Raw genomic sequence first — 21,620 nt, forward strand, 5'->3', positions numbered from 1 at the left:
AGAGTAACAACTTAGAGAAGGAAAAGGTTATTTGGGGCTCATGGTTGCGGAGGTCTCAGTCCATAGATGACCGACTCTGTTGCTTTGAGCCCAAGTGAGGTAGAACGTCACGGCTGAGGGCACGGGGAGGTGAGCTGCTCAGCTGATGGCAGCCAGGAAGCAAAGAAAGGGAAGGGGAAGGGCGGGAGGGACCACAGGGAAGAGGCACCCTTCCCGGGCACAGCCCCAGTGCCCACCTCCTCCAGCCACGCCCCACCTGCCTCCAGTGCCAGTTAGTCCAGTCAGGCTAGCATGGACTGACAAGGTGACAGCTCTCCTAATTCAGTCATTTTCCCTCTGAAGAGCTTTGCGGGGACATCTCATGTCAAACTGCAACATCCTTCATTTGATTTCTAGGACACCAAGCTCTTGATTTTCCTTCTCCCTCTCTGACTCCTTATTTCCCTGACCTCACCTCTTTTTATTTTCTCTTTGGTGGTCCTGGGGACTGAGCCCAGAGCCTTACCCATGCTCAGCATGTGCTGTCGCCGATCTCCTCCACCACGAAAGGCCACAGTGCCCAGGGCTCCGGCCTTGGGCTGTGTTTCTCCTTTACCTGCTCTGCCTGCCTTGGGGCAGCTTGTCCAGGTTTCGCTGGCCTTTCTGGGACGTTGAGTTCCAAGTGTATGCCTCCCGCCCAGGGGCCTCTCATGGGCCCTAGGTGTGTATCACCTACGGACAGATCCACTGAGGTGTCTGATAGGCTTTGCAAACCCTGTGTCCAAAACCGGACTCGTGCTTCTCCCTCCAAACCTGCTCCTCCTGTAGGGCATGACAGTTCCTCCTCGTTCAGGCCCAAAGCCGTGGCGTACTCTGTACCCTTTTCCCTCACACCTCATCTAACCTGTCAGCCTATCTGTAATCTGAGCCATCTCCACTGCCCCTGACCAAGCCATGGTCACTTCTTGCCTGAATTCTTGCCATTGCCTCCTAACTGGTCTCCCTGCTTCTCCTTTACACCTTCCTCCAAGAATGTTGGACTCACAGGGTGCCAGGAGGAGCCGTGCCCTTGTGTGCCCTGTGAACAGCGCCCCGGAACCATCCCATGCCAACTCACCCTGGTTATTTCTGAGTAACTCTTCAGGATGCCTGTGGTCCTTGGGGCAGAAAAGATGTTATAGGTCAGAGGGACTGTCCAGCCCTGCTGCTTGGCCTGGATGCTGCCCAGAGATCAAAGTTAAGACCTGGGAAGTCAAGGACAGGGTGCCTTTGGTCCATACTGAACCATAAAACCCACTCCTCCTCCTTGCCTGCCTCTGCGGTCCCTGTTCTGTCTGTGCTGCTGCCAGCGTCCCCTCCCCTGAAGGCTGGAGCCCAGGTGTGACCTCCTCCCACCCCTGGTTGAGTGTGGTTTTTACCACCAGGTGAACAGCATGAAGGAGCTGTACCTGCTGGTGGAGGAAGAGGAGATAAGCGCCCAGCATTCTGACAACAAGGCCTGTACGGGAGACGGCTGGACCCAGAACACGGTGCGTCCTCGGCCCTTTGCAGGCCTGTTTGCTCCTTTGACCAATTGATAATCACTTTCTATCACTTCCTCTGACCCCCGCCCTGCACTGGGCACTGGAGCTGCAGAAGGTTGTTATTGCCTGTTCACTCCTGGCCACAGACCCCAGCTACTCAGTGTGCTGTGTGGTACATAGGTCATCCCAGGGCAGTGACAGAAGGCCAGATGATGGACCATGGGGTCACAAGCAAAAGACCAGTTAATTCTATTTGGAGCAAAAGAGGATAGTATCACAGGAAAGGGGTCATGAATGGTGGGTTTTGAAGGATGAATAGGAGCTTGCCTAATAGAGAATGGAGAAAAGACTATTTTGGACATAGAACTGTGTGTGCAGAGGTGTGGCAGGGTATTCTGGAATTGACTGTGGCTTGGGATGTATATAATGGGGTAAAGATATCAAGCTAGGATCCTATAAAGAGGGACCTTTGTGGTCTGGGATTAAGAACTCTCTGATCAAACCGTATGTCGGAGAGAACAGGGGCTCAGACTTCAGGGCCACGCACAGCGAGGCGGGTTATGGGTGGGGAATGGGGTCATGGGCCTAGGAGAGAAGATTTGGAATTGAGGCCAACACAGTTGGGGAGGCACCTTGGAGGTCTACAGTGGATCAGAGAAGCAGATCCCAAGCGAGGAGAAGGACCCATAGCCTGGACGCTGCAGATCCTCCGAGAAGCCAGATTACTCCGCTCGGTGTAGGTGGAATAAGGAGGTTTTGTTCATGTGAGGCTGGGGCTCCTGACCGCCTGGGGGTCTGGGCTTTTCCTGGAGAGGGACCTGCCTGAGGCCTGGGGGAGCCTGGGCCAGATTCCCCGGTGAGGTCCTGGTGTCCTCCCACCCTCCTGGCTGCTGACCCAGGCCTGGCCCTGTCTGCAGCCCAATGAGTACATCAAGACCCTGGCGGACATGAAGGTGACGCTGAAGGAGCTGTGCTGGCTGCTTCGTGAGGAGCGCCGAGGTCTCACTGAGCTTCAGCAGCAGTTTGCCAAGGCCAAGGCCACCTGGGAGACAGAGCGGGCGGAGCTCAAGGGCCACGCCACCCAGGTGAGCCCTCCTCAGGCACTTCTGCCTCTTGCCCTTAGCTGAGCCCACAGCGGTCAGGTCTGGAGCAGGAGGCCCAAGCCAGCTCCTGGAGGGACAGGAGCCCCTTCCTTCACCTTGTGCCCCAGAGAGGACCAAGGGTTGCCTAGAATCATCCAGCATGGGGACCCAAGACAGTGGGGACCAGGAGTCAGTGTGCCAGGGAAGGAAGATGGAGGATTGGCAGGCACCCCTGCCCCACTGTGGACCCCTCGGTGAGGCCAGGATGCTCACATGCCTTATCTGTACCCAGTGATGTCCCTGTGATGCCTGGTCTCCCATTGCCTGCTGTCCTTATTTGCTGCCTCCTCCCCTAGTGGACCCCTGGCCCCCTGCTATCTGGCTCTGGTTTGCTTCCTCCACTCAAAGTGGGAGCCTCCCCTCCTACAGTCCTGCTGAACCAAAGGAGCCTTAAACAGGATTCCTGGGATTTGGGTGTCTGCTGTGTGACTGAGGACAAGATGCTGCCCTACTCTGGTCTGAAAAATGAGAAGGTTGGGCTTCCCACCCAGAGAGACCGCCCTGACTCCACACTGTGTGGGGCTGGGTTCCCGCTTCCTCCGACCTGTCCCTGCTGCAGGCCGCCTTCCTGGGCATTGCCACCCCTGGGAGGTGGGTACTTAGACACTCTCTGCAGGACAGGTGACAAAACTGGCTCAGAGATTGAGTTTCTCTCTCCTGTCACCCAGGGCAGACCTGACCTTGCGCCCCCAAGCGTCTGCCCTGTCTAGCTCCCCGCAACCATAACCTTACCTTCTTCCCCGACTCCTGACCTCGCCCAGGCCTTGCGCTCCCTCCCAGGCCTCCCGATCTGAGGGCTCCTGCTCATCCGCACGTTCCAGTGCGCGTGCGCGTTGCTGCTGCTGCTGTGCCCCCGCCCAGCCGTTCCAGGGCTCAACTCCCTGAGCATGGCCTCGGGGTGGGAGGCGTGAATCCTGAGGTCGGTTGTGCATCCTCCTGCCACCCTGAGTTCTGGGGCCAGGACAGGCGCCATGCTGGAGTGCTGCCTGCATGTGTGCGTGTGCGGGCATGTCCCCTCGCCAGGCCTGTGGGGACAAGGTGGGGTTCGGCTTTCCAGGAGCCAAACCCAACCCGCATTAACCAAAACCTGTCCTGTAGGTAAGGGTTGATAAATACCATGAGAAGAGATGGCTGGGAACCAGCCCTGTGACCTGGGACAGAACTGCCTTGGCCCCCTCAGAACCTCTTCCTCTGAAAAACACAAACATGGTAGTGAAAGGGTAGAGTTTGCTTGAGGATGCGGAGAAAATGACGGAAAGCCCGTAGCGCAGCTTGACCGGTGGAAAGAGCTCACGGCCCGACCGTGAGGAAGGCGGGTTGTGACGGGAGGTCCCTGCAGGCTTCCCAGGTGATGGGCAGAGGGGCCCGTGGGGCCAGCTGCCCAGACCGCTCCTACCCGCAGATGGAGCTGAAGGCCGGGAAGGGTCCCGGCGAGCGGGCAGGGCCCGAGTGGAAGGCGGCCCTGCAGAGGGAGCGTGAAGAGCAGCAGCACCTCCTGGCCGAGTCCTACAGCGCGGTCATGGAGTTGACGCGGCAACTGCAAATCAGCGAGCGCAACTGGAGCCAAGAGAAGCTGCAGCTAGTGGAGCGGCTGCAGGGTGAGAAGCAGCAGGTGGAGCAGCAGGTGAAGGAGCTGCAGAACCGCCTGAGTCAGGTGAGGCCGACCCAGCTTAAACTGGTTTGAACCTTGGTCCATGAGTAGCATCTCCTTCAGGTATAGCTGGATCCAGGTGCTCAGTCAATGAAGTATAGAATAGAATCTCTTTCAGATATAGCTGGAACCTGGTGTTTAGAGACGACAGTAAGAGCTAGCTCTCTCTCTGCCTTAGTCTGTCAGGCCTGCTTTCCTCTTGTTAGCTTTACCCTTTTTTTTTTTTTTTTTTTTTTTGTACCAGGAATTGAATCCAGGGGCACTTAACCACTAAGTCACATCCCCAGATTTTTTTTTTTTTTTTAAACACAGTCTTGCAAAGTTGCTGCGGCTGGCCTCTAACTTGTAATCCTCCTTCCTCAGCCTCCTAAGCTGCTAGGATTACAGGCATACTCCACTACAACCGGCTGCTTTACTCTTTTCTTGAATTTTATTTTGAGACACAGTCTAGCTAAGTTGCAAAGTCTGACCTCAGACTTGTGAGTCTTCTACCCCGGCCTTCTGAGTAGCTGGAATTATAGGCAGAGGCCACTATGTCCACATATATATGTTGTATATACCATACACATACCATGTTGTAGATGCTACTGTTAAGCAGGCTCTTTCCAAATATGACCATTGTTACTTTTATGCTCTTATCTTACAGTTTAGCAATTGCATTGGAAAAGGTTTCTTTTCCATGAGTTTCTGATTGACTAGGAGTGAATCATGTGCCTCAAACCAAGGAACCAAGAGGGAGGAATGAAAGTGATTCTCATGGGAAAATTGTAGTCCTTAGACCAAAACAGGGGAAAATGAAAAGCAGCCAATGACCAGTGAGCCCCTCCTCTATGCTTCATGTCAAGTGCCCGGCACCACCTGCCATCCTGCTGTACTGTTTATTTTGACTTTTTCCTTTCTTTTATTTTTTTTATTTTAATTACAGCACTCAGTACTTCATCTTTACATAAGAACCAAATATTGCCTAGCGTGTTGGCCCAGGCCTGTAATCCTAGTGGCTTGGGAGGCTAAGACAGGAGGTTCATGATTTTAAAGCCAGCCTCAGCAACTTGGTGAGGCCCTAAGCAACTCAGCAAGACCCTGTCTCTAAATAAAATATTTTAAAAAGGGCTGGAGATGTGACTCAGTGGTTAAGCGCCCCTGGGCTCAATCCTTGGTACCAAAAAGAAAAAAAAAGCGGGGGGCTGGGTGTGTTGCTCAGTGATAGAATGCTTTAGCATGCATGAGGGCCTGGGTTCAATCTAAGAAAATTTACATTCAGAGTTTTATTTGTTACATTTTTTGACTGATTAAATCATACTTTTTAAAAATTTATTTTTATTGTAAACAAATGGGATACATGTTGTTTATGTAATCATACATTTACATAGGGTAATGATGTTTGATTCATTCTGTTATTTTTTCCTCTCCCCGACCCCTCCCACCCCTCTTTTCCCTCTATACAGTCCCTCCTTCCTCCATTCTTGGCCCCCCCACCCCCCATTATGTGTCATCATCCGCTTATCAGCAAGATCATTCGTCCTTTGGTTTTTTGAGATTGGCTTATCTCACTTAGCATGATATTCTCCAATCTCATCCATTTGCCTGCAAATGCCATATTTTTATTATTCTTTATAGCTGAGTAATATTCCATTGTATTTATATATACACCACAGTTTCTTTATCCATTCATCAATTGAAGGGCATCTAGGTTGGTTCCACACTCTGGCTGTGGTGAATTGAGCAGCTATGAACATTGATGTGGCTGCATCTCTGTAGGATGCTGATTTTAAGTCCTTTGCATACTGCACAAGTCATTTGCACTTTGCCTCTTTCGGGGAGGTCTGTTCAGAACAGCATAGAGGAAGCCTCATCTTGTCTGACTGCTGCTTGACCTTCCTAGCATGGGGACACCAGAGTTTATCATTCCATATGGACAAGATCTAGGTGGTTTCCAGTTTTTCTCTATTTAAAGTAGCGCCCCAGTGAATAACCCCATATGCATATTTTTCCACACATGCATGAACATTTCAATAGGCTAGATCCCTAGAAGTGAAATTGCAGAGTTCAAGGACATGTGCATTTATAGTTGATGGAAACTGCCCAGCCAGCCCTCCAGAAGACCTTCGCCCAGTTGCACTTGACCAGGAGCTCAGTGAGAAGGGCCTGTTTTGCTTTCTCTTTGCCATTTTGAAACATCTGTCCGACTCAAGGTGTACGATGCTGTCTTACTGTTTTGATTTCTTTCTCTGATTCCTAATGAGGGTCTGCATCATTATGATCATTTGCATTTCCTCTCCTACTGCTGTCTCTAATTCTCCAGCCGTCCTGCGAGGTCACAGTCACTAGCCCCCTTTCTCAGATGAGGAGAGTGAGGTAGAGTGACTTGTCCAAGGTTATAAAATGAGTAAGGGAACAGGCCTAGAATCTGGCAGACCTCCCACATCTGGCAAGTTCCAGTTCCTGGGCCCTGCCTCTTCCGCTTCCTTCTGGACCGAGCTCCTCTGAGGGTCATACCCACTGAGGAGCCTGTGCCTGGTGAGGGAAGGACGGCATGCTGTGAAGAGTCCCAGAACATTCCATGCACCATGTGGAAAGCAGATCAGATGCATCCATTTGCACCACCAAACCAAATTCCTATCCAGAGAAAAGTAATTCCTTTTTATTATATTAACAATAGAATATTTTAAAATTATGAGATAAGTTCTATGGCATACCTGGGGAAACATGTATTGGCCCACAGGTCAGACACACTAAGGTGCCACTTAGCTCGCTGGTCCATGAACTGCAGCATGGATTAACATCAATAACCATTACTATGAGCTGTCAGGACATCCGTAAGGTTGCCTGCAGGAAGTTGCTTTTATTATCATTTTCCAGTCCACCTCGGGGGTGGCTTAGAGCTGCTGCTCTCTAGAAGCTGGTTCCTGGCCCATGATGGTCCTCCCAGCTGCAGAGCAGAGTCTGGGATGTGGCCCTGCTCAGTTTGGGTCTCTGTTTACTTGTGCCCATCACTGACGCGCCCTCTTTGCCTTTGCTCAGCTGCAGAAGGCTGCTGACCCCTGGGTCCTGAAGCACTCAGACCTGGAGAAGCAGGACAACAGCTGGAAAGAGGTGAGGGAGTTGCTCACTCGAGTTGTCTGGGCTCCTGGCTGTGCCATAAAGTTCCCTGCTTGTGGGGGACATGACAGGAGGATGTTAACCCTATCCCACAGGCCCAAGGCACCTCAGGCCCTGGGGTCTCTATACCCCATGGCTCCTCACCAGGTTTGGAACTTGGAAAGTGTCCTGTGTCAGGGTTGTGCTTCTGAGCCCCTGGATCTCTTACTTTCAGCTGTGCCTCTATAGAAAGCAAGCCTTCTAACTAGCTCTGAGCTCCTGGGTAAGCCACTGCAGTTCTGGGCCCAGTTGCCTCTTTAGTAAATGACAAAGAAATTTTCTGCCCTGGCCCAGCCCTGGGCGTGGAGATCATAAGGTCACACTGGCAAAGTCTGCACACGGGGCTCAGGTGCCTTGATACGTAGAGCAGCTTGCCGAATAACCAAAGGCAATGTACGGCCGTTTGCATCGCCCTATTTCATGAGGATCAGAGGAAGCGGGGTGTCACTCAGGAGGCTTGGCTGCGAACAATGCACCTGATGCTGGGGAACCGAGGGGGAGGATTTTACAGGGGGTCACCGGGGCTGGCCGGCGATGCAGTCGCAGTGACTGGTGCAGGTGCTGGGAGTTGGGCCTAGAGCCAGAGCAGAACAAGCCCAGAGCAGTAACTGCATGGTCACTGCTGTCCTCATGTTTGCAATAAGTAGTATTCCCCGCTCCACTGGGGTGGCAGGGGTGGTGGGAGTCACTGTGGTGTTCCAGTTGGCCCAGCATGTATCACATTCCTGTGCTGGGGGAGTTACATGCAGAGCTGCCAGAAACGTGACCAGTGGGTGTTCTGGATCGTTGCTGACATCATTGCTGCTCTCCGGATGAGAAGTCAGGTGTGGAGGGCCAGCACCTTCCTTCTGTGCGCTAGTGGCCAGAGTTGTCAGGGGATATAGCTCAGTTGGTAGAGTGCTTGCCTAGCATGCACACACCCTGGGTTCAATCCCCAGCACCACCCCAAAAAAAAAAGAGCCTCTTCACAGTTGACCCTTCCTGTCTCTTCCTTGGCAGACGCGCAGTGAGAAGATGCATGACAAGGAGGCGGTATCTGAAGCTGAGCTTGGGGGAACCGGCTTAAAGAGGTGCTGGCAGCCCCGCCCTGGCCCCACCCCCCTCTCTGCCTCTCTCCTCTCCCGCCCCTGTGCCCACCCCTGCACCTGATCAGTTGGGAGCGCAGCAGAATGTGGTTTTTGTATAACCCAAGTCACTCAGTAGCTGGAAAGTCCAGGGCAATGGGAATTCAGCCTGCAGCCTCAAGTGCATTTGTTTGGAAAGCCAGGGCCCCAGTGTATTCTAGCTGCAAAGAAACTGGCTCCTCGTGGGATTCTTTTTCCCCTGTCTCTGAGTTAGGAGAGTCACCAGGGACATCGATTCCTGGGGCTATGAGCAACATCCATTGGGCCAGCCACATGCTGTGGTCAAGGGGACCACTTAGACTGGTAGGACCATATCTCTGCCTTTAGGAAACGCTCGAGTGAGGGAAACAGCACCTCACAGGAGCCATGCAGAGCAGCTCAGAAGCAAGGAGGCCCCAGGGTGGGAGGTGGGTGCTGGAGCCAGAGGGCCAGGTTTGAATTCCAGCTGTGCAGTTTCTGGGTGTATGACCTTGGGCGGTACCTCCCCGTCTCTTCCACTGTCTTGACACCTGCCCTAGAGCTGTCCAGGTAGTCTGATGTGTACGATGTCCTAACATGTCCGGCACGTCAGTCCTCCAGGCACCACGTGCCCAGTCTGTGCTGGGATGTTGTAGAAACTCATGCATACGCTGTGTTGATTGCGTCCCTCCACCCTTCTTCTACCCTCTCCCCCGCCACGGCCCTCCCTCGGCCCTCTCTGTCTTACCTGTGGCTCCCTGCCCAATCCCTAGTGATCCCTCTTCTACTTTCAGGCGGGTGTTGTTTTCTTCTCTTAGTTTCCACATGAGAGAAAATATGCAATACTTGTTTTTGACTTGTTTCACATAACATGATGTTCTCCAGTTCCATCCATTTTCCTGCAATGACAGGATTATATTTCTCATTATGACTGAATAAATACTCCATTGTGTATGTATAACGTATTTTCTTTATCCATTCATCTGTTGATGGGCACCTAAGCTAGTCCATATCTTAGCTGTTGCGAATGGTGCCTCCAGGTATCTCTTTTGTATTCCGACTTCATTTCATTTGGCTGTATACCCACGAGTGGGATAGCTGGATCATATGGTGATTCTATTTTTAGAAGCATGAGGGCATGCGCACTCGTGTGTGTGTGTGTGTGTGTGTGTGTGTGTATGTGTGTGTGTGTGTGTTTTGCTGGGAACTGTATCCAGGGCCTGGTTCCTGCTAAGCAAGTGCTATACAATTAAGCTACATGTACCCCAGCCATGGTAGTTATGGTTTTAGTTTTTCTGAGTGTCTTGTATACTGTTTTCCATGACTGTTTAATTAGATTCCCATCAACAATGCATTCCTTTTTCTCTATATACTCACCAGCATTTATTGATTTATTTGTTATAATAGCCATTCTAACTGGAATGAGGTAGAATCTCATTATAGTTTTGATTTGCCTGATGGCTAATGATATTGAGCATTTTTTTCACCTATTTATTAACCATTTGCATTTTTTCTTATAAGAAGTGTCTATTCAGATCATTTGCCCATTTTTTTCATGGGATGACTTGTCTTGTTGTTAATTTTTTCAGAGTTTTTTACATATTTTTGATAGTAATCCATGTCAAATTTGAGAAAATCTGACAGAGATTTTCTCCCATTTGGTAGGTTGTCTCTTCACTTTGTTGATTATTTTCTTTGCTGTGCAGAAGCTTTTAAATTCAATATAGTTCCATTCGTCAATTCTTGCTTTTGTTTCCTGTGCTTTTAGAGTCCTATCCAGGAAATCATTGCTTGTGCCAATATCTTGAAGTGTTTCCCCTATGTTTTCCTCTAGTAGTTTCAGAGTTTCAGGTCTTACATTAAGGTTTTTGATCCACTTTAAGTTGATTTTTGTACAGGACGAGAAATAGGGTCAAGTTTCAGTCTTCTACTTATGGATCTCCAGTTTTCCCAGCAATATTTGTTGATGAGGCTGGCCTTTCTCTATGTATGTTTTGGGCACCTTTGTTGAGAATCAATTGACTAAAGATGTGTGTGGACTTATTTCTGGGTTCTGTATGCTAATTTTATTGGTCTGTGTTTTTGATTGTGCTGAAGATTTAATGGCATCTAAGTTTAGGTTCCCCCGGAAGCAAACCCTGAGATAAGGGTTTATATGCAAATAGTTCATTTGGCAGAAGGTTCCAGGAAGTGCCTGAAATTAAGACAGGAAGAGGAAAGTAGCCAGTTTCCACCCACCAGGGAAGTAGACTAGAGTGTGCTCGGTGTGTGTTATTTCCCACTAATACCACTTTTTTCTGCTCTTCCCAGGACCAAATCTGTTTCCTCCATGTCTGAGTTTGAAAGTTTGCTTGACTGCTCCCCCTACCTTGCTGGCGGAGATGCCCGGGGCAAGAAACTGCCCAACAACCCTGCCTTTACCTTTGTGAGTACTGAGCCGGTGGATCCAGAGAAAGATACCAAGGAAAAGGCAGGGCTAACGCCCCAGGACTCCAATCGTCTGGGTGCACTGGCCTGCCAGGACCCTGCAGGGAGGCACATGCAGCGCAGCTACACTGCTCCGGACAAGACCGGCATCCGAGTCTACTACAGTCCCCCGGTGGCCCGGCGCCTGGGGGTCCCTGTGGTCCATGACAAGGAGGGCAAAATTCTCATTGAGCCCGGCTTCCTCTTTACCACAGCCAAGCCCAAAGAATCAGCCGAGGCCGACGGGCTGGCTGAGAGCTCCTACAGCCGGTGGCTGTGCAACTTCTCCCGGCAGCGCCTGGATGTGGGGTCGGGGGGCAGCCCCTCACCAGCCGGACCGGCCTTCCCTGCGGCCCTGCATGACTTTGAGATGTCAGGCAACATGAGCGATGACATGAAGGAGATCACCAACTGCGTGCGGCAGGCCATGCGCTCAGGCTCGCTGGAGAGGAAAGTCAAAAGCACATCCAGCCAGACGGTGGGCCTGGCCAGCGTGGGCACACAGACCATCCGCATGGTCAGCGTGGGCCTGCAAACGGACCCGCCCCGCAGCAGCCTCCACAGCAAGAGCTGGTCACCCCGTAGCTCCTCACTTGTGTCGGTGCGCAGCAAGCAGATCTCCTCCTCCCTGGACAAGGTCCATTCCCGCATCGAGCGGCCCTGCTGCTCGCCCAAGTATGGCTCGCCAAAGCTCCAGAGGCGCTCGGTGTCCAAGCTGGACAGCACCAAGGACCGCAGCCTCTGGAACCTGCACCAGGGCAAGCAGAACGGCTCAGCCTGGGCTCGCTCCACCACCACACGGGACAGCCCGGTGCTGAGGAACATCAACGATGGGCTGTCCAGCCTCTTCAGTGTGGTGGAGCACTCAGGGAGCACAGAATCCGTCTGGAAACTGGGCATGTCCGAGACCCGGGCCAAGCCCGAGGCACCCAAGTATGGCATCGTGCAGGAGTTCTTCCGCAACGTGTGTGGCCGGGCACCCAGCCCCACGGCGACTGCGGGAGAGGAAGGCGCCAAGAAGCCTGAGCCCCTCTCCCCCGCCAGTTACCATCAGCCAGAGGGCGTGGCCAGGATCCTGAGCAAGAAGGTGGCCAAGTCAGGCAGTGGCGAGGAGGCCAGAGCCTCGATGCTTCCCCAGGTGGGGAAGGACGGTGTGCCCCGAGAGGGAGACGGCACCTCCGTTCTTCCCAGTGAGGTAGGTGGGTAGAGTCTGCCCTTTTTCTTGGGAGCGGTGATAGGCATCTAGGGTCCAATCGCTCTTGAATTTTATTCCTTTTTTTTTTTTTGTACTGGGGATCGAACCTAGGGGTGCTTTACCACTGAGCCACATCCCCGGCCCTTTTTATATTTTATTTTGAGACAGAGTTTCTCTAAGTTGCTTAGGGGCCTTGCTAAATTGCTAAGGCTGGCTTTGAACTCACAATCCTCCTGCTTTAGCCTCCTGAGACTCTGGGATTCAGGTGTGCACCACCGCACCCAGTTTTATTCATTTTTATTTTTATTATTTTCTGGTGCCGGAATTGAACCCAGGGGCTCACACATGGTAGGCAAGCACTCCACCACTGAGCTATATTCCTGGTCCTTTAAATCTTTTTGATACTGGAACTTCACCCAGGGGTATTCTGCTCCTGAGCTATGTCCCTGCCTCTTTTTACTTTTTATGTTGAGACAGGGTCATGCTCAGTTGCTAAGCCTTGCTTCAAACTTTTGATCTTCCTGCCTCAGCCTCCCAAGTTGCTGGGATTATAGAAATGCACCACAGTACCTGGCTCTTTTGGTTTTTCAATTCAAGAAATATAGTTGTGTATCTCAAATAGTTCTTATGCTGGTCTGAGATGGGGGTGGAATGTCCCAGACCTGGAACAACACAAACCTGGTGGCCACATGGTCTGAATGCCAAGAGACTAGTAAGTGTGGCTTAACCAGTGGTTTTACTCCTACACAGCAGAGACTTTCAGCATCCCTCCAGGAAAAGGGTGTGCCCACAGGTCTCTTGCCCTCACTTGTATGCAGTGTGGTTTGTTGGACTTGTGAGACCTAATTGTAAGTATTCTGTTCAGTATTATTGCCTTGGTGCCTTAAGATTGGCCGCTGCAATGAGAGAATTTACACCACAAAAATTGGCAAAGGCTGCACATCAGAGCTTCTTCCCCTAACTCCTAGAAAACTCATTATTAAACATCAGCCTATCTAGGCAAGTGTGGTGGCGCATGCCTGTAATCCCAGTGACTTGGGAGGCTGAGGCAAGAGAATCACAAGTTTGAGGCCAGCCTCAGCAACTTAGTGAAGCCCTAAGCAATTTAGCCAGAACCTGTCTCAATATAAAAAATAAAAGGGGCTGGGGATGTGGCTCAGTGGTAAAGCACCCCTTGGTTAAATCCCTGGTACCAAACACACACACACACACACACACACACACACACACACACGTATACACATATACACGTATATACACATATATATATATCTGCCTGAGCTGGGCACTGATCCCAGCTATTTAGGAGGTTGAAGCCACAGGATTGCAAGTTCAAGGCCAGTCTGGGCAACTTAGTGAAACCCTGTCACAAAAAATAAATAAGGGTGAGGGATGTAGCTCAGGGGTAAAGTTCCCCTGGGTTCAATCCCCAGTACCACAATGCAACCAAACAAAAACATTAACCTGTTTACCACTTTCCCAACCCAGCAAGACTTCACATTGTCTCTGAGAATTTTTCTGGATGCCCCAATCCTGCTATCAATTCCGATAAGTTTGGAATTATTTGAATATTAGTAAAGGAGTGCATCAAAGTTAGAATTGCAGAAGGGGAAGAAAAACCCCCCTGAAGAATGAAGGAGTATTGCATGGAACCCAAGAGCCGAGACTGAAGACCTAGCAGCTTCTCCCTGTCTCCCTCTCCTATATTTTGAGCTTTATCTGCTCCCATGTTCTCTTCCTCCTTCTCATTCTCTCTGTTGCATTTGCACAAGGACCATGTGAGCTATTCTAGCTCTTGATTTACAACATCTTTCAGTTCAAGCACCTAAGAGACACTGACTGAAGACTCTCATCCCAATTCCACATTTCCAGGAGGAAGAACCTCTGATTGGTCCAGCCTGGGTCAGATGTACCACCTTGGTCCAGTCAGCTGTGGCCAGGGGTCCATGTGGTTGGTCTGCTGTGGGCACAGGGGAGGCTGTAGGTAGAGACACAGAACAGTGTGTGAGATGAACTGGGATTGGCCCAAAAGGTTGACTTCCCTATTATTGTATATTTAGGTGGTTTCTAGTTTTTCCCTAATATAAATAGTGCTGTGGTTACATCTTGGTGCAAAAATTAAAAAAAAAAAAATTTTTTTTTTTGCACTTCTGATTATTTCCTTAGGTTTCAGTTGCAGGAATCGATTATAGCATAAAAGAATACAAAAATGTATAAGGTATTTGATAAATGTTGCCAAATTGTCTTTCAAAAAAGTTGGTCTGGGCTGGGGGTAGAGCTCAGTGGTAGTGCTGACCTCGAATGCAGAAGCTCTGCGTTCAGCACCCAGCACTTCGAGAGAGAAAGAGAGATTGTCCAGTTTTACAGCCTCGGTAGTGCAGGAGCAGGGGAAGTACATTTCTTCTCCATGCACTTACTCAGCTGGCTGTCTTCTTCTTTTTTTTTTTTTTTTAATTTTGGTACCAGGGATTGAACCCAGGGACTCTGAACCACTGAGCCACATCCCCAGCCCTTTTTGTATTTTATATAGAGACAGGGTCTCACTGAGTTGCTGAAGGCCTTGCTAAGTTGCTGAGGCTGGCTTTGAACTCAGGATCCTCCTGCCTCAGCCTCCTAAGCCACTAGGATTACACTGGCTGTCATTTTTTTAAAATCTCCTATATTTTTCTGTTTTTTAAACTTTCAACTTAATTTTTGACTAATTTATTTCTATTTTTAACTTTAATATTCATGCTGAGCATGTTATAAGAAAACAGTTGAATACAGCCAAACAAAACCATTGTATTAAGCATTTTCCAGAGAAACAGAACCAATTGGATATGTGTGTGTGTGTGTGTGTGTGTGTGTGTGTATTGAGAGAGAGAGCGAGAGAGAGCGCGCGCGCACTATCTATCCTAAGGAATGGGCCCACATGGTCATGGAGGCTGGCAAGTCCTAAGATCTGTATGATGAGTCACAAAGGCCTGACAATTGGTAAAGTTAAAGGTTTAGTTCCAGACCGAAGCCTGGCAGGCACATGACCCGGGAAGCCCGTGTTTCAGTTGGTCTGATGTGCCAGTCCAAAGGCCGTCAGGCATGACAAATTCACTTATTTGCGGGAGAGTCAGCGTTTTTGTTCTATTCCAGCCTTTACCTGATTGGATGAAGCCTACCCACATTAGGGAGGACGATCTGCTCTACTCATTCTGCCAATTAATCTCATCCAAAACACCCTCATAGAAACCCCCAGAATAATATTCAGAACTAATGTCTGGGCAGCCTGTGGCTTAGTCACATTGACAGATAAAGTTAACCATCATACCCATAAAACCAGCACCACACCATGAAACAACAGTACACAGCTGACTGGCTTTTGAACGTTGATTTTAAAGTTGATACACATATTTGTCAGGGTGTTACTGTGCAGGCCACCCATTGACCCAGTAGTTCCCTTGTTAGGAAGGTAGTCTGGAAATTGTTCCAGAGGTGAAAGAGGAGACTTGCATAGAAGAATATATTGAGGCTGGGGGTGTGACTCAGCAGTAAAGCACTTGCCTGGCACACATAAGACCCTGGGTTCTATTTCCAGCTCCTCGGGGAAAAATAAAATAAAATAAAAAGAAATATGTTGCATTATTAATAAAAAATTGTTGACATGTACTAAATGTCTAATAGGTACTACGCCCAGTGCTTTTATATCTCATATCTGATTTGATCCTTCCAACTCTGAAGAAGGTGTGTCATGTCCCTCATCTTATGGGGAAATCAGGCTCTGAGAAGTAACTTGCCCAAGGCCATACAGAAAGTGACAGCTGGGATTTGAGCCAAGCAATCTGGTTCTACAGGATCATTTTTCCATGTGTTGATAATAGTGAAAAATCAGAAACTACCCAAACATACATCAAAAGTAAATTGGGGCCGGGCATGGTAGCGCATGCCTGTAAACATAGGGACTTGGGAGGCTGAGGCAGGAGGATCACAAGTTCAAGGGCAACCTTAGCAACTTAGTGAGACCATCTCAAAATAAAAAGACCTGGAATGTAACTCTGTGGTAAAGCATCTCTGGGTTCAATCACCAATACCAAAAGAAAAAATTAGGGCTGGGGCGGTAGTTCAAGTAGAGTACTTGCCTGTCATGCTCAAGGCCCTGGGTTCAACCCACTGCCAAAGAAAAAAGTGCATTGGATATATAAATTTTTTCCATTCAGGATCCAGGCCGGGGCATGGCTCAGTGGTAGAGTGCTTGCCTAGCACGTGTGAGGCACTGGTTCAGTTCTCAGCACCACATATAAATAAATAAAATAAAGGTTCATTGACAACTGAAAAAATTTAAATTTTTATTCAGCAGAATAGTAGACAGCTATTAAAAAGGAGATCTAGGACATACATAGTAGCAAAACAAATATTCATGTTTTGTAATTGCAAAATAGGATATAGGGAATGAAGTTAGTATATATGTGCAGTATGTTGAGAATTTATCTTTGATGTCGAAGGACCTTTGACAACATCCACTTTCTTCCCTGTATCTTCTGGATCACATTAGAATGGATGTCCATTACTACCCTAAAGGGAGAAAAACAGAAAAAAGTGTCCAGAGAGGGGATGCAGCCCCTGGGAACTGGTCTGTGGGCATAGTTGAGTCTAGTTCCATGCCTGGCTGGCTACCCAGGTGGTGGTGGTCAGTACTTCCTGACTCCTGACGTCTTCTTTCCCTCCTCAGGACGCTGTGTGTGACTGCAGTGCCCAGTCTCTTGCCTCCTGCTTTGCCAGGCCATCCCGCTCTGCCATCCGACACTCTCCTTCCAAGTGCCGGCTGCATCCCTCTGAGTCTGGCTGGGGTGTGGAGGAAAGGGTGGCCCCTGCCAGTGAGTGACAGAGCAGCCCGGCTCCCTGCCTCAACCAACCCAGTTCCTGGTGGGAGGTGGAGAGGAGGCAAGGGGCCAGGCCCCAGCATCACCATGCCCTAGAGGGAAAGCAGCTGTACCACTGCCAGAGAAGAGCTTCACATCAAGGTAAAGCTGGTCTCCTGCTGACCGCTGGGTGGTGATCTCTGACTCCCAAGGGGAGGCACTGAGAGGGAGATAGACCAAAACTGGGCCTTGGAAGCATCCACAGAGAGCTCTGTTGGGACCAATCCCTGAGTCCTAAAGGGGACCCTCGCCTGCTTCCACCCATACTCACTTCTCGGAAGAGCCCAGGAAGAGATGCACTTGTAGTCATGCTTCATGGAAAGGGACGCACAGAGATGTTCCCTGCTGACCACGTACCCCTTCACTGGGGAGGAGACACCACCGAGAAAATGGGCTTTGCTCTAGGGCCCAACTTGGGTTCCTGGCAGAGCTGGGCTAGCCACCATCCCCTCCTCTCGGCCCTGCTGCTCTGGATCGCTGGAACTCTAGGGGGTATGATAGGGCAGTAACCAGGGCCAAGAATCCGCTTGGAGTCCTGGAGCCTTGGATCTCCGCTCATACCCAGAGCAGTGAGAACTGGGAGACAGTGGGAATGAGTAGGGTTTAGGTCGGGGCCATTGGCATTTCCTCCCTGTCAAAGTGCTGGGGGCAGGGGGAGCCTTCCCAGGAGACCCTGTGGAGACAGAAATAGGTAGTCAGTCTTAAGAACTGGTGCATAAATAAATGCCTACATGCCCACGCCTTGACCTGGGGCCTCTTCCCCCAGCGCCCTGGAGGAGACCGCGTCTCCTCTGTGTTTACATCCTGCAGCTGGAGTTGGGCAAGGATATTCCCAATAGGAGACTCCCAGGTGGTCACATCAGGCCAAGGAGAATTCTAAGGCCAGAGTCCCTGGACATCGCAGTAGACTGGAGCCCAGTAACAACACATTTCTTGCCTAGATTGTTTATTTGAATTTTTCATACTATAAATATTTAAGGTGGTTTACTTTATTTTAATAATTTAATTTACCCCAAAGTCCTTAAGGTAATTTATTGGATTGAGACATGTGTTCTTGCCACTGGGACAATGTGGGACTCACAACACCATGGACAGGCCTGGGGTCCCCAGTGTGGACCAGGTGGCTCAGCAACCATGCTCTGGTCTCCTGGCCAGTTTAGAAGGGCCCCTCACCAGACCTGGCGCCCTGCAGCTTGCTCCCCCAACACCGCTGACCCTCCAGCCCAGAGCACTACTTCCAGCACCTGGTACTTGCCCAGCACCCCTGGAGGGCAGTCTAAATGCTCCGGATAGGGTGGGGGGCCAGACCGTGACACCGCTCCCCATTCTCCATTTCCCGTCTCATTTTCCTCTCTTCTCTGAAACCTTCTGTAATGAGTCAAACCTGGATCACTACAGCTCTATCAAGAGCACCCAGATCCCTCCAAGTTCCCCAAGTGAGAACTCGCAGGAAAACAGGATGGACTTCGAGAATGTTGTTTACTGCAGCTTTGCACATGGATCTGAGAGTGTCTACCAGCCTGCCTCAGTTCTCACCAACCTGCCGGCCTTTTCACCAGCCTGTCTCCTCAGCCTTACGGCCTCTCGCGGCTCTTCTGCCAGCACCGGCCCCACTGCCTGCCCTCTCCCACGCCCGCGGCAGCCGCTCCCGCCGTCAGATGGACTGACTGTGGCTCACTGCAGTACCGTGAGGAAGGCCTCATGCGGCCTCTCCCTTGGTGCCAGTGAACCCATTTTGGTTGTGCACTTGCCTGCCCACTACACACACAGATGTACAGCCCACTGTCACTGACTGGGGACCCAGAGTTACATCACAGGACGGATTGGCTTGTCCACACAATTCCCCATCGGGAAAGCCAAGAGCGTTGCAAGTTCACCCCCCAGACTCAGCAGATGCCTCTGTACTTCCTCCTGCCAGTAATCACCCTTTCAGGGTCGTCTGGACCCCTCAGCCGGTGTCCTTCATCCCCATTCCCCAATGGCAGCACGTCGGGGGCACGCCAGTCCTACCAGCTGCTTCCTCGTGCCCTAGTGACTTGTGTGGGCACAGCTGGCAGGCCAGTGGAACCGTGGGCCTTTTCTCCTCTGAGATGCTGACATCCCACTCAAGAGGTCAGGAGGCCCCGCTAAGGCTATCTGTAGCGAGAGGATTCACACCAGGCCACAAGCCACCAGAGGCCTTTTGCCACCTCCCCGAGCTAAAGAGGGCTAGGGGGGCTGCACTCTCACCCTTGGGGAGAAACCTCGTGAGACCTGAACCCAGGGCCCGCAGGCCACTCAGCCTTACCATCGTCCTCATCTGAGATTGTCGTGCTATATTCATTGTCTGGGCATCTGGCCCCCACGGTCCCCGGCGGGTGTTGGGGGTTCCGGGTCTTGGTTTTCAGTGAAGTCCTGGTTTCTACTCCTTGCATGCCACTGTGCAAGGCCACTCGTCACTGTTCCCATAGAAGCCTCTGGACACGGAGCTTAATGGGGTTGAAAATGTTAAGTGTAAATACTGGTTTGGTTTCATTTTTAGCATTTTACTTGGTAACTGGTTGTGTTTTCTTTTTGGGGGTGGGAGGGTTGGTTTGTAAAAACTCTCTACTCTTTTGGAATGTAATTTCTAAGTTTGTTTGTTTCCTCAAAATGCCTTTTTTATGTCTTGGTAACATTCCCAAAGCAGAAAACTGCCTGACCCACAAGTGGGGGCTCCCCTGGAGGATTGGGGGGAAGGAATGCTGCCCTTCTTCCCTTTCTTCCCCTTCCTGCTCCCTTCTATCTTTCACTCCTAGCCCCTCCTCCTCTTCCTCTTCCTCCTCCTCCTCCCTGAGCTTTCTTCTTCCTTTGCCCCATTTCCTCTCTTTTCAACCAAAGTCCCAAGGAACCCTGGGGTCCTAATCCCCTAAAGGCAGGTAGGGTGCATGGGTTGACACCAGTTGGTTGGGGGAGGTGGTGGACCAGTTCCATGATTGACCTCAAACTGGGTGACTTCACATTTCCTCTGTCTGACCTTTTCCCAGAGCTAAATTAGACCCTCCCGGAGGCAGCGGTGACTGTATGTGAAATGAAAATAAATCAAACCACTTTGGTGCATCGGCTCTGAGGCCTGGATCACACACAAGTCATCGTAATTCAGTTCCCTGTCCCACCAGCCCTTTCTGCCAGTCCTTCTTCACCCAAAGCTGACCTCCAAGAGGTCTTGCTGTCTATGAACACAAGATGAGCCCCATCACTTGGCCCCCACAGGAATCCTCTTCTACCTTCTGGCCTCCCGGTGACAAAGCTGAGGGCCCCGAGACTTGATCCTCTTATACTCTGATGCCAGTATGACCCCATCGTACCTGCTCTCAGGCACCTTTCATAGACTTATCATCCAACATCTTCTGTTGCCCAGGTAACCTCAAAGCTCTTCCTCTTCCTGCCCATCCAGGAAGTCTCCCTGCTCCAGCCTTATCAGCCGCCAAGCTCCCACTACCTCTTCATTAATAAGAATGACAATCCCCTGTACATCCCACCAAGAGCACTTTACTATCTAGAGATCACTTTCCACCTTGCCATCTCCTTTAGGTCTCTCGAGGACAACTCTCCGGAGGCACCCTTGACAGGACAGAAACAGGTACAGGCCTCACCCCAGAGCACCCACCTGAGAAGTCAGCAAGTTCAGATGAGAACTTGGGTCTAATGGTTGGGTCACCCAGCCCTGCTTTGTCCTGCTTACTCTGCAAACCCACTGTCTCACTGGGAGCACTGGCAAGGTGAAACAAAACAAGTTCACTTGATCACTAGACCTGTGTGTTCCAGAGGGTGTTCTGGGGATTCTCTTGCATTAGAATCTTCTGAGGGTGTGTGCAAAATGCAAATTCCTGAACCCCACCCCACTCTTCTGTGCCAAGAATCTGCATGTTCAGCCAGTTCCCTTGGGGATCCCAAGCACCACTGGCCACAACATTTGTATTCACAGCTTGACCATTAGGCCATCATTCTTTCATTCTTTCCATCAATAATCACAATGTTATTTTATTATTTTATTTTATTTTATTTTATTTTATTTTATTTTATTTTGCAGTAATGGGGATTGAGCCCAGAGATCCTCCACCACCTAACTACGTCCCCAGCTCTTTGTATTTATTTATTTATTTTTTAATTTTAAGGCAGCATCTTGCTGGCCCCAAACTTGTGATCCTCCTGCCTCAGCACCTGATCTGCTGGGATTACTGGCAAGCACCACTGTGTCCAGCCTGCAACACTGTATTCTTAAAGAGCACTGAGTACTGAGCTGGGCCTTAGGGAACCTGGTCCTTAACCAAACTCTGCTTTGATCTAATTACCCCCAAGGATTTCCAAGAAAATCAGAAACAATGAACCATCTTTTTTTATAATATTTTTTAGATGTTGATAAACCTTTATTTCATTCATTTATTTATATGTGGTGATGAGAATCGAACCCAGTGCCTCACACATACTAGGCAAGCACTATACCCCTGAGCCACAACCCCAGCCCACGATGAACAATCTTATAAGACAACAAAAATAGAAAATCAAAAGGCAAGATAATGTAGTCTTCATATCT

General features: G+C 50.2%; 1 protein-coding gene across 1 annotated transcript in view; it reads left to right on the forward strand.

Annotated features, from left to right (window-relative positions):
* The window catches only part of Soga1 (suppressor of glucose, autophagy associated 1), a 65,096-nt gene extending 43,888 nt beyond the window's left edge, over positions 1-21,208 (forward strand). Inside the window, exons 9-15 of the mRNA XM_047538986.1 lie at positions 1,404-1,508; positions 2,420-2,587; positions 4,047-4,298; positions 7,317-7,388; positions 8,433-8,503; positions 10,826-12,176; positions 16,876-21,208. Of these exons, the coding sequence (XP_047394942.1) occupies positions 1,404-1,508; positions 2,420-2,587; positions 4,047-4,298; positions 7,317-7,388; positions 8,433-8,503; positions 10,826-12,176; positions 16,876-17,028 (2,172 nt within the window). The 3' untranslated portion in view covers positions 17,029-21,208. The remainder of the gene's footprint in view (positions 1-1,403; positions 1,509-2,419; positions 2,588-4,046; positions 4,299-7,316; positions 7,389-8,432; positions 8,504-10,825; positions 12,177-16,875) is intronic.
* Positions 21,209-21,620: the final 412 nt, after the last annotated feature.

Source organism: Sciurus carolinensis, chromosome 2 (genome assembly GCF_902686445.1).
Source record: "Sciurus carolinensis chromosome 2, mSciCar1.2, whole genome shotgun sequence".
Taxonomy (NCBI): Eukaryota; Metazoa; Chordata; class Mammalia; order Rodentia; family Sciuridae; genus Sciurus; species Sciurus carolinensis.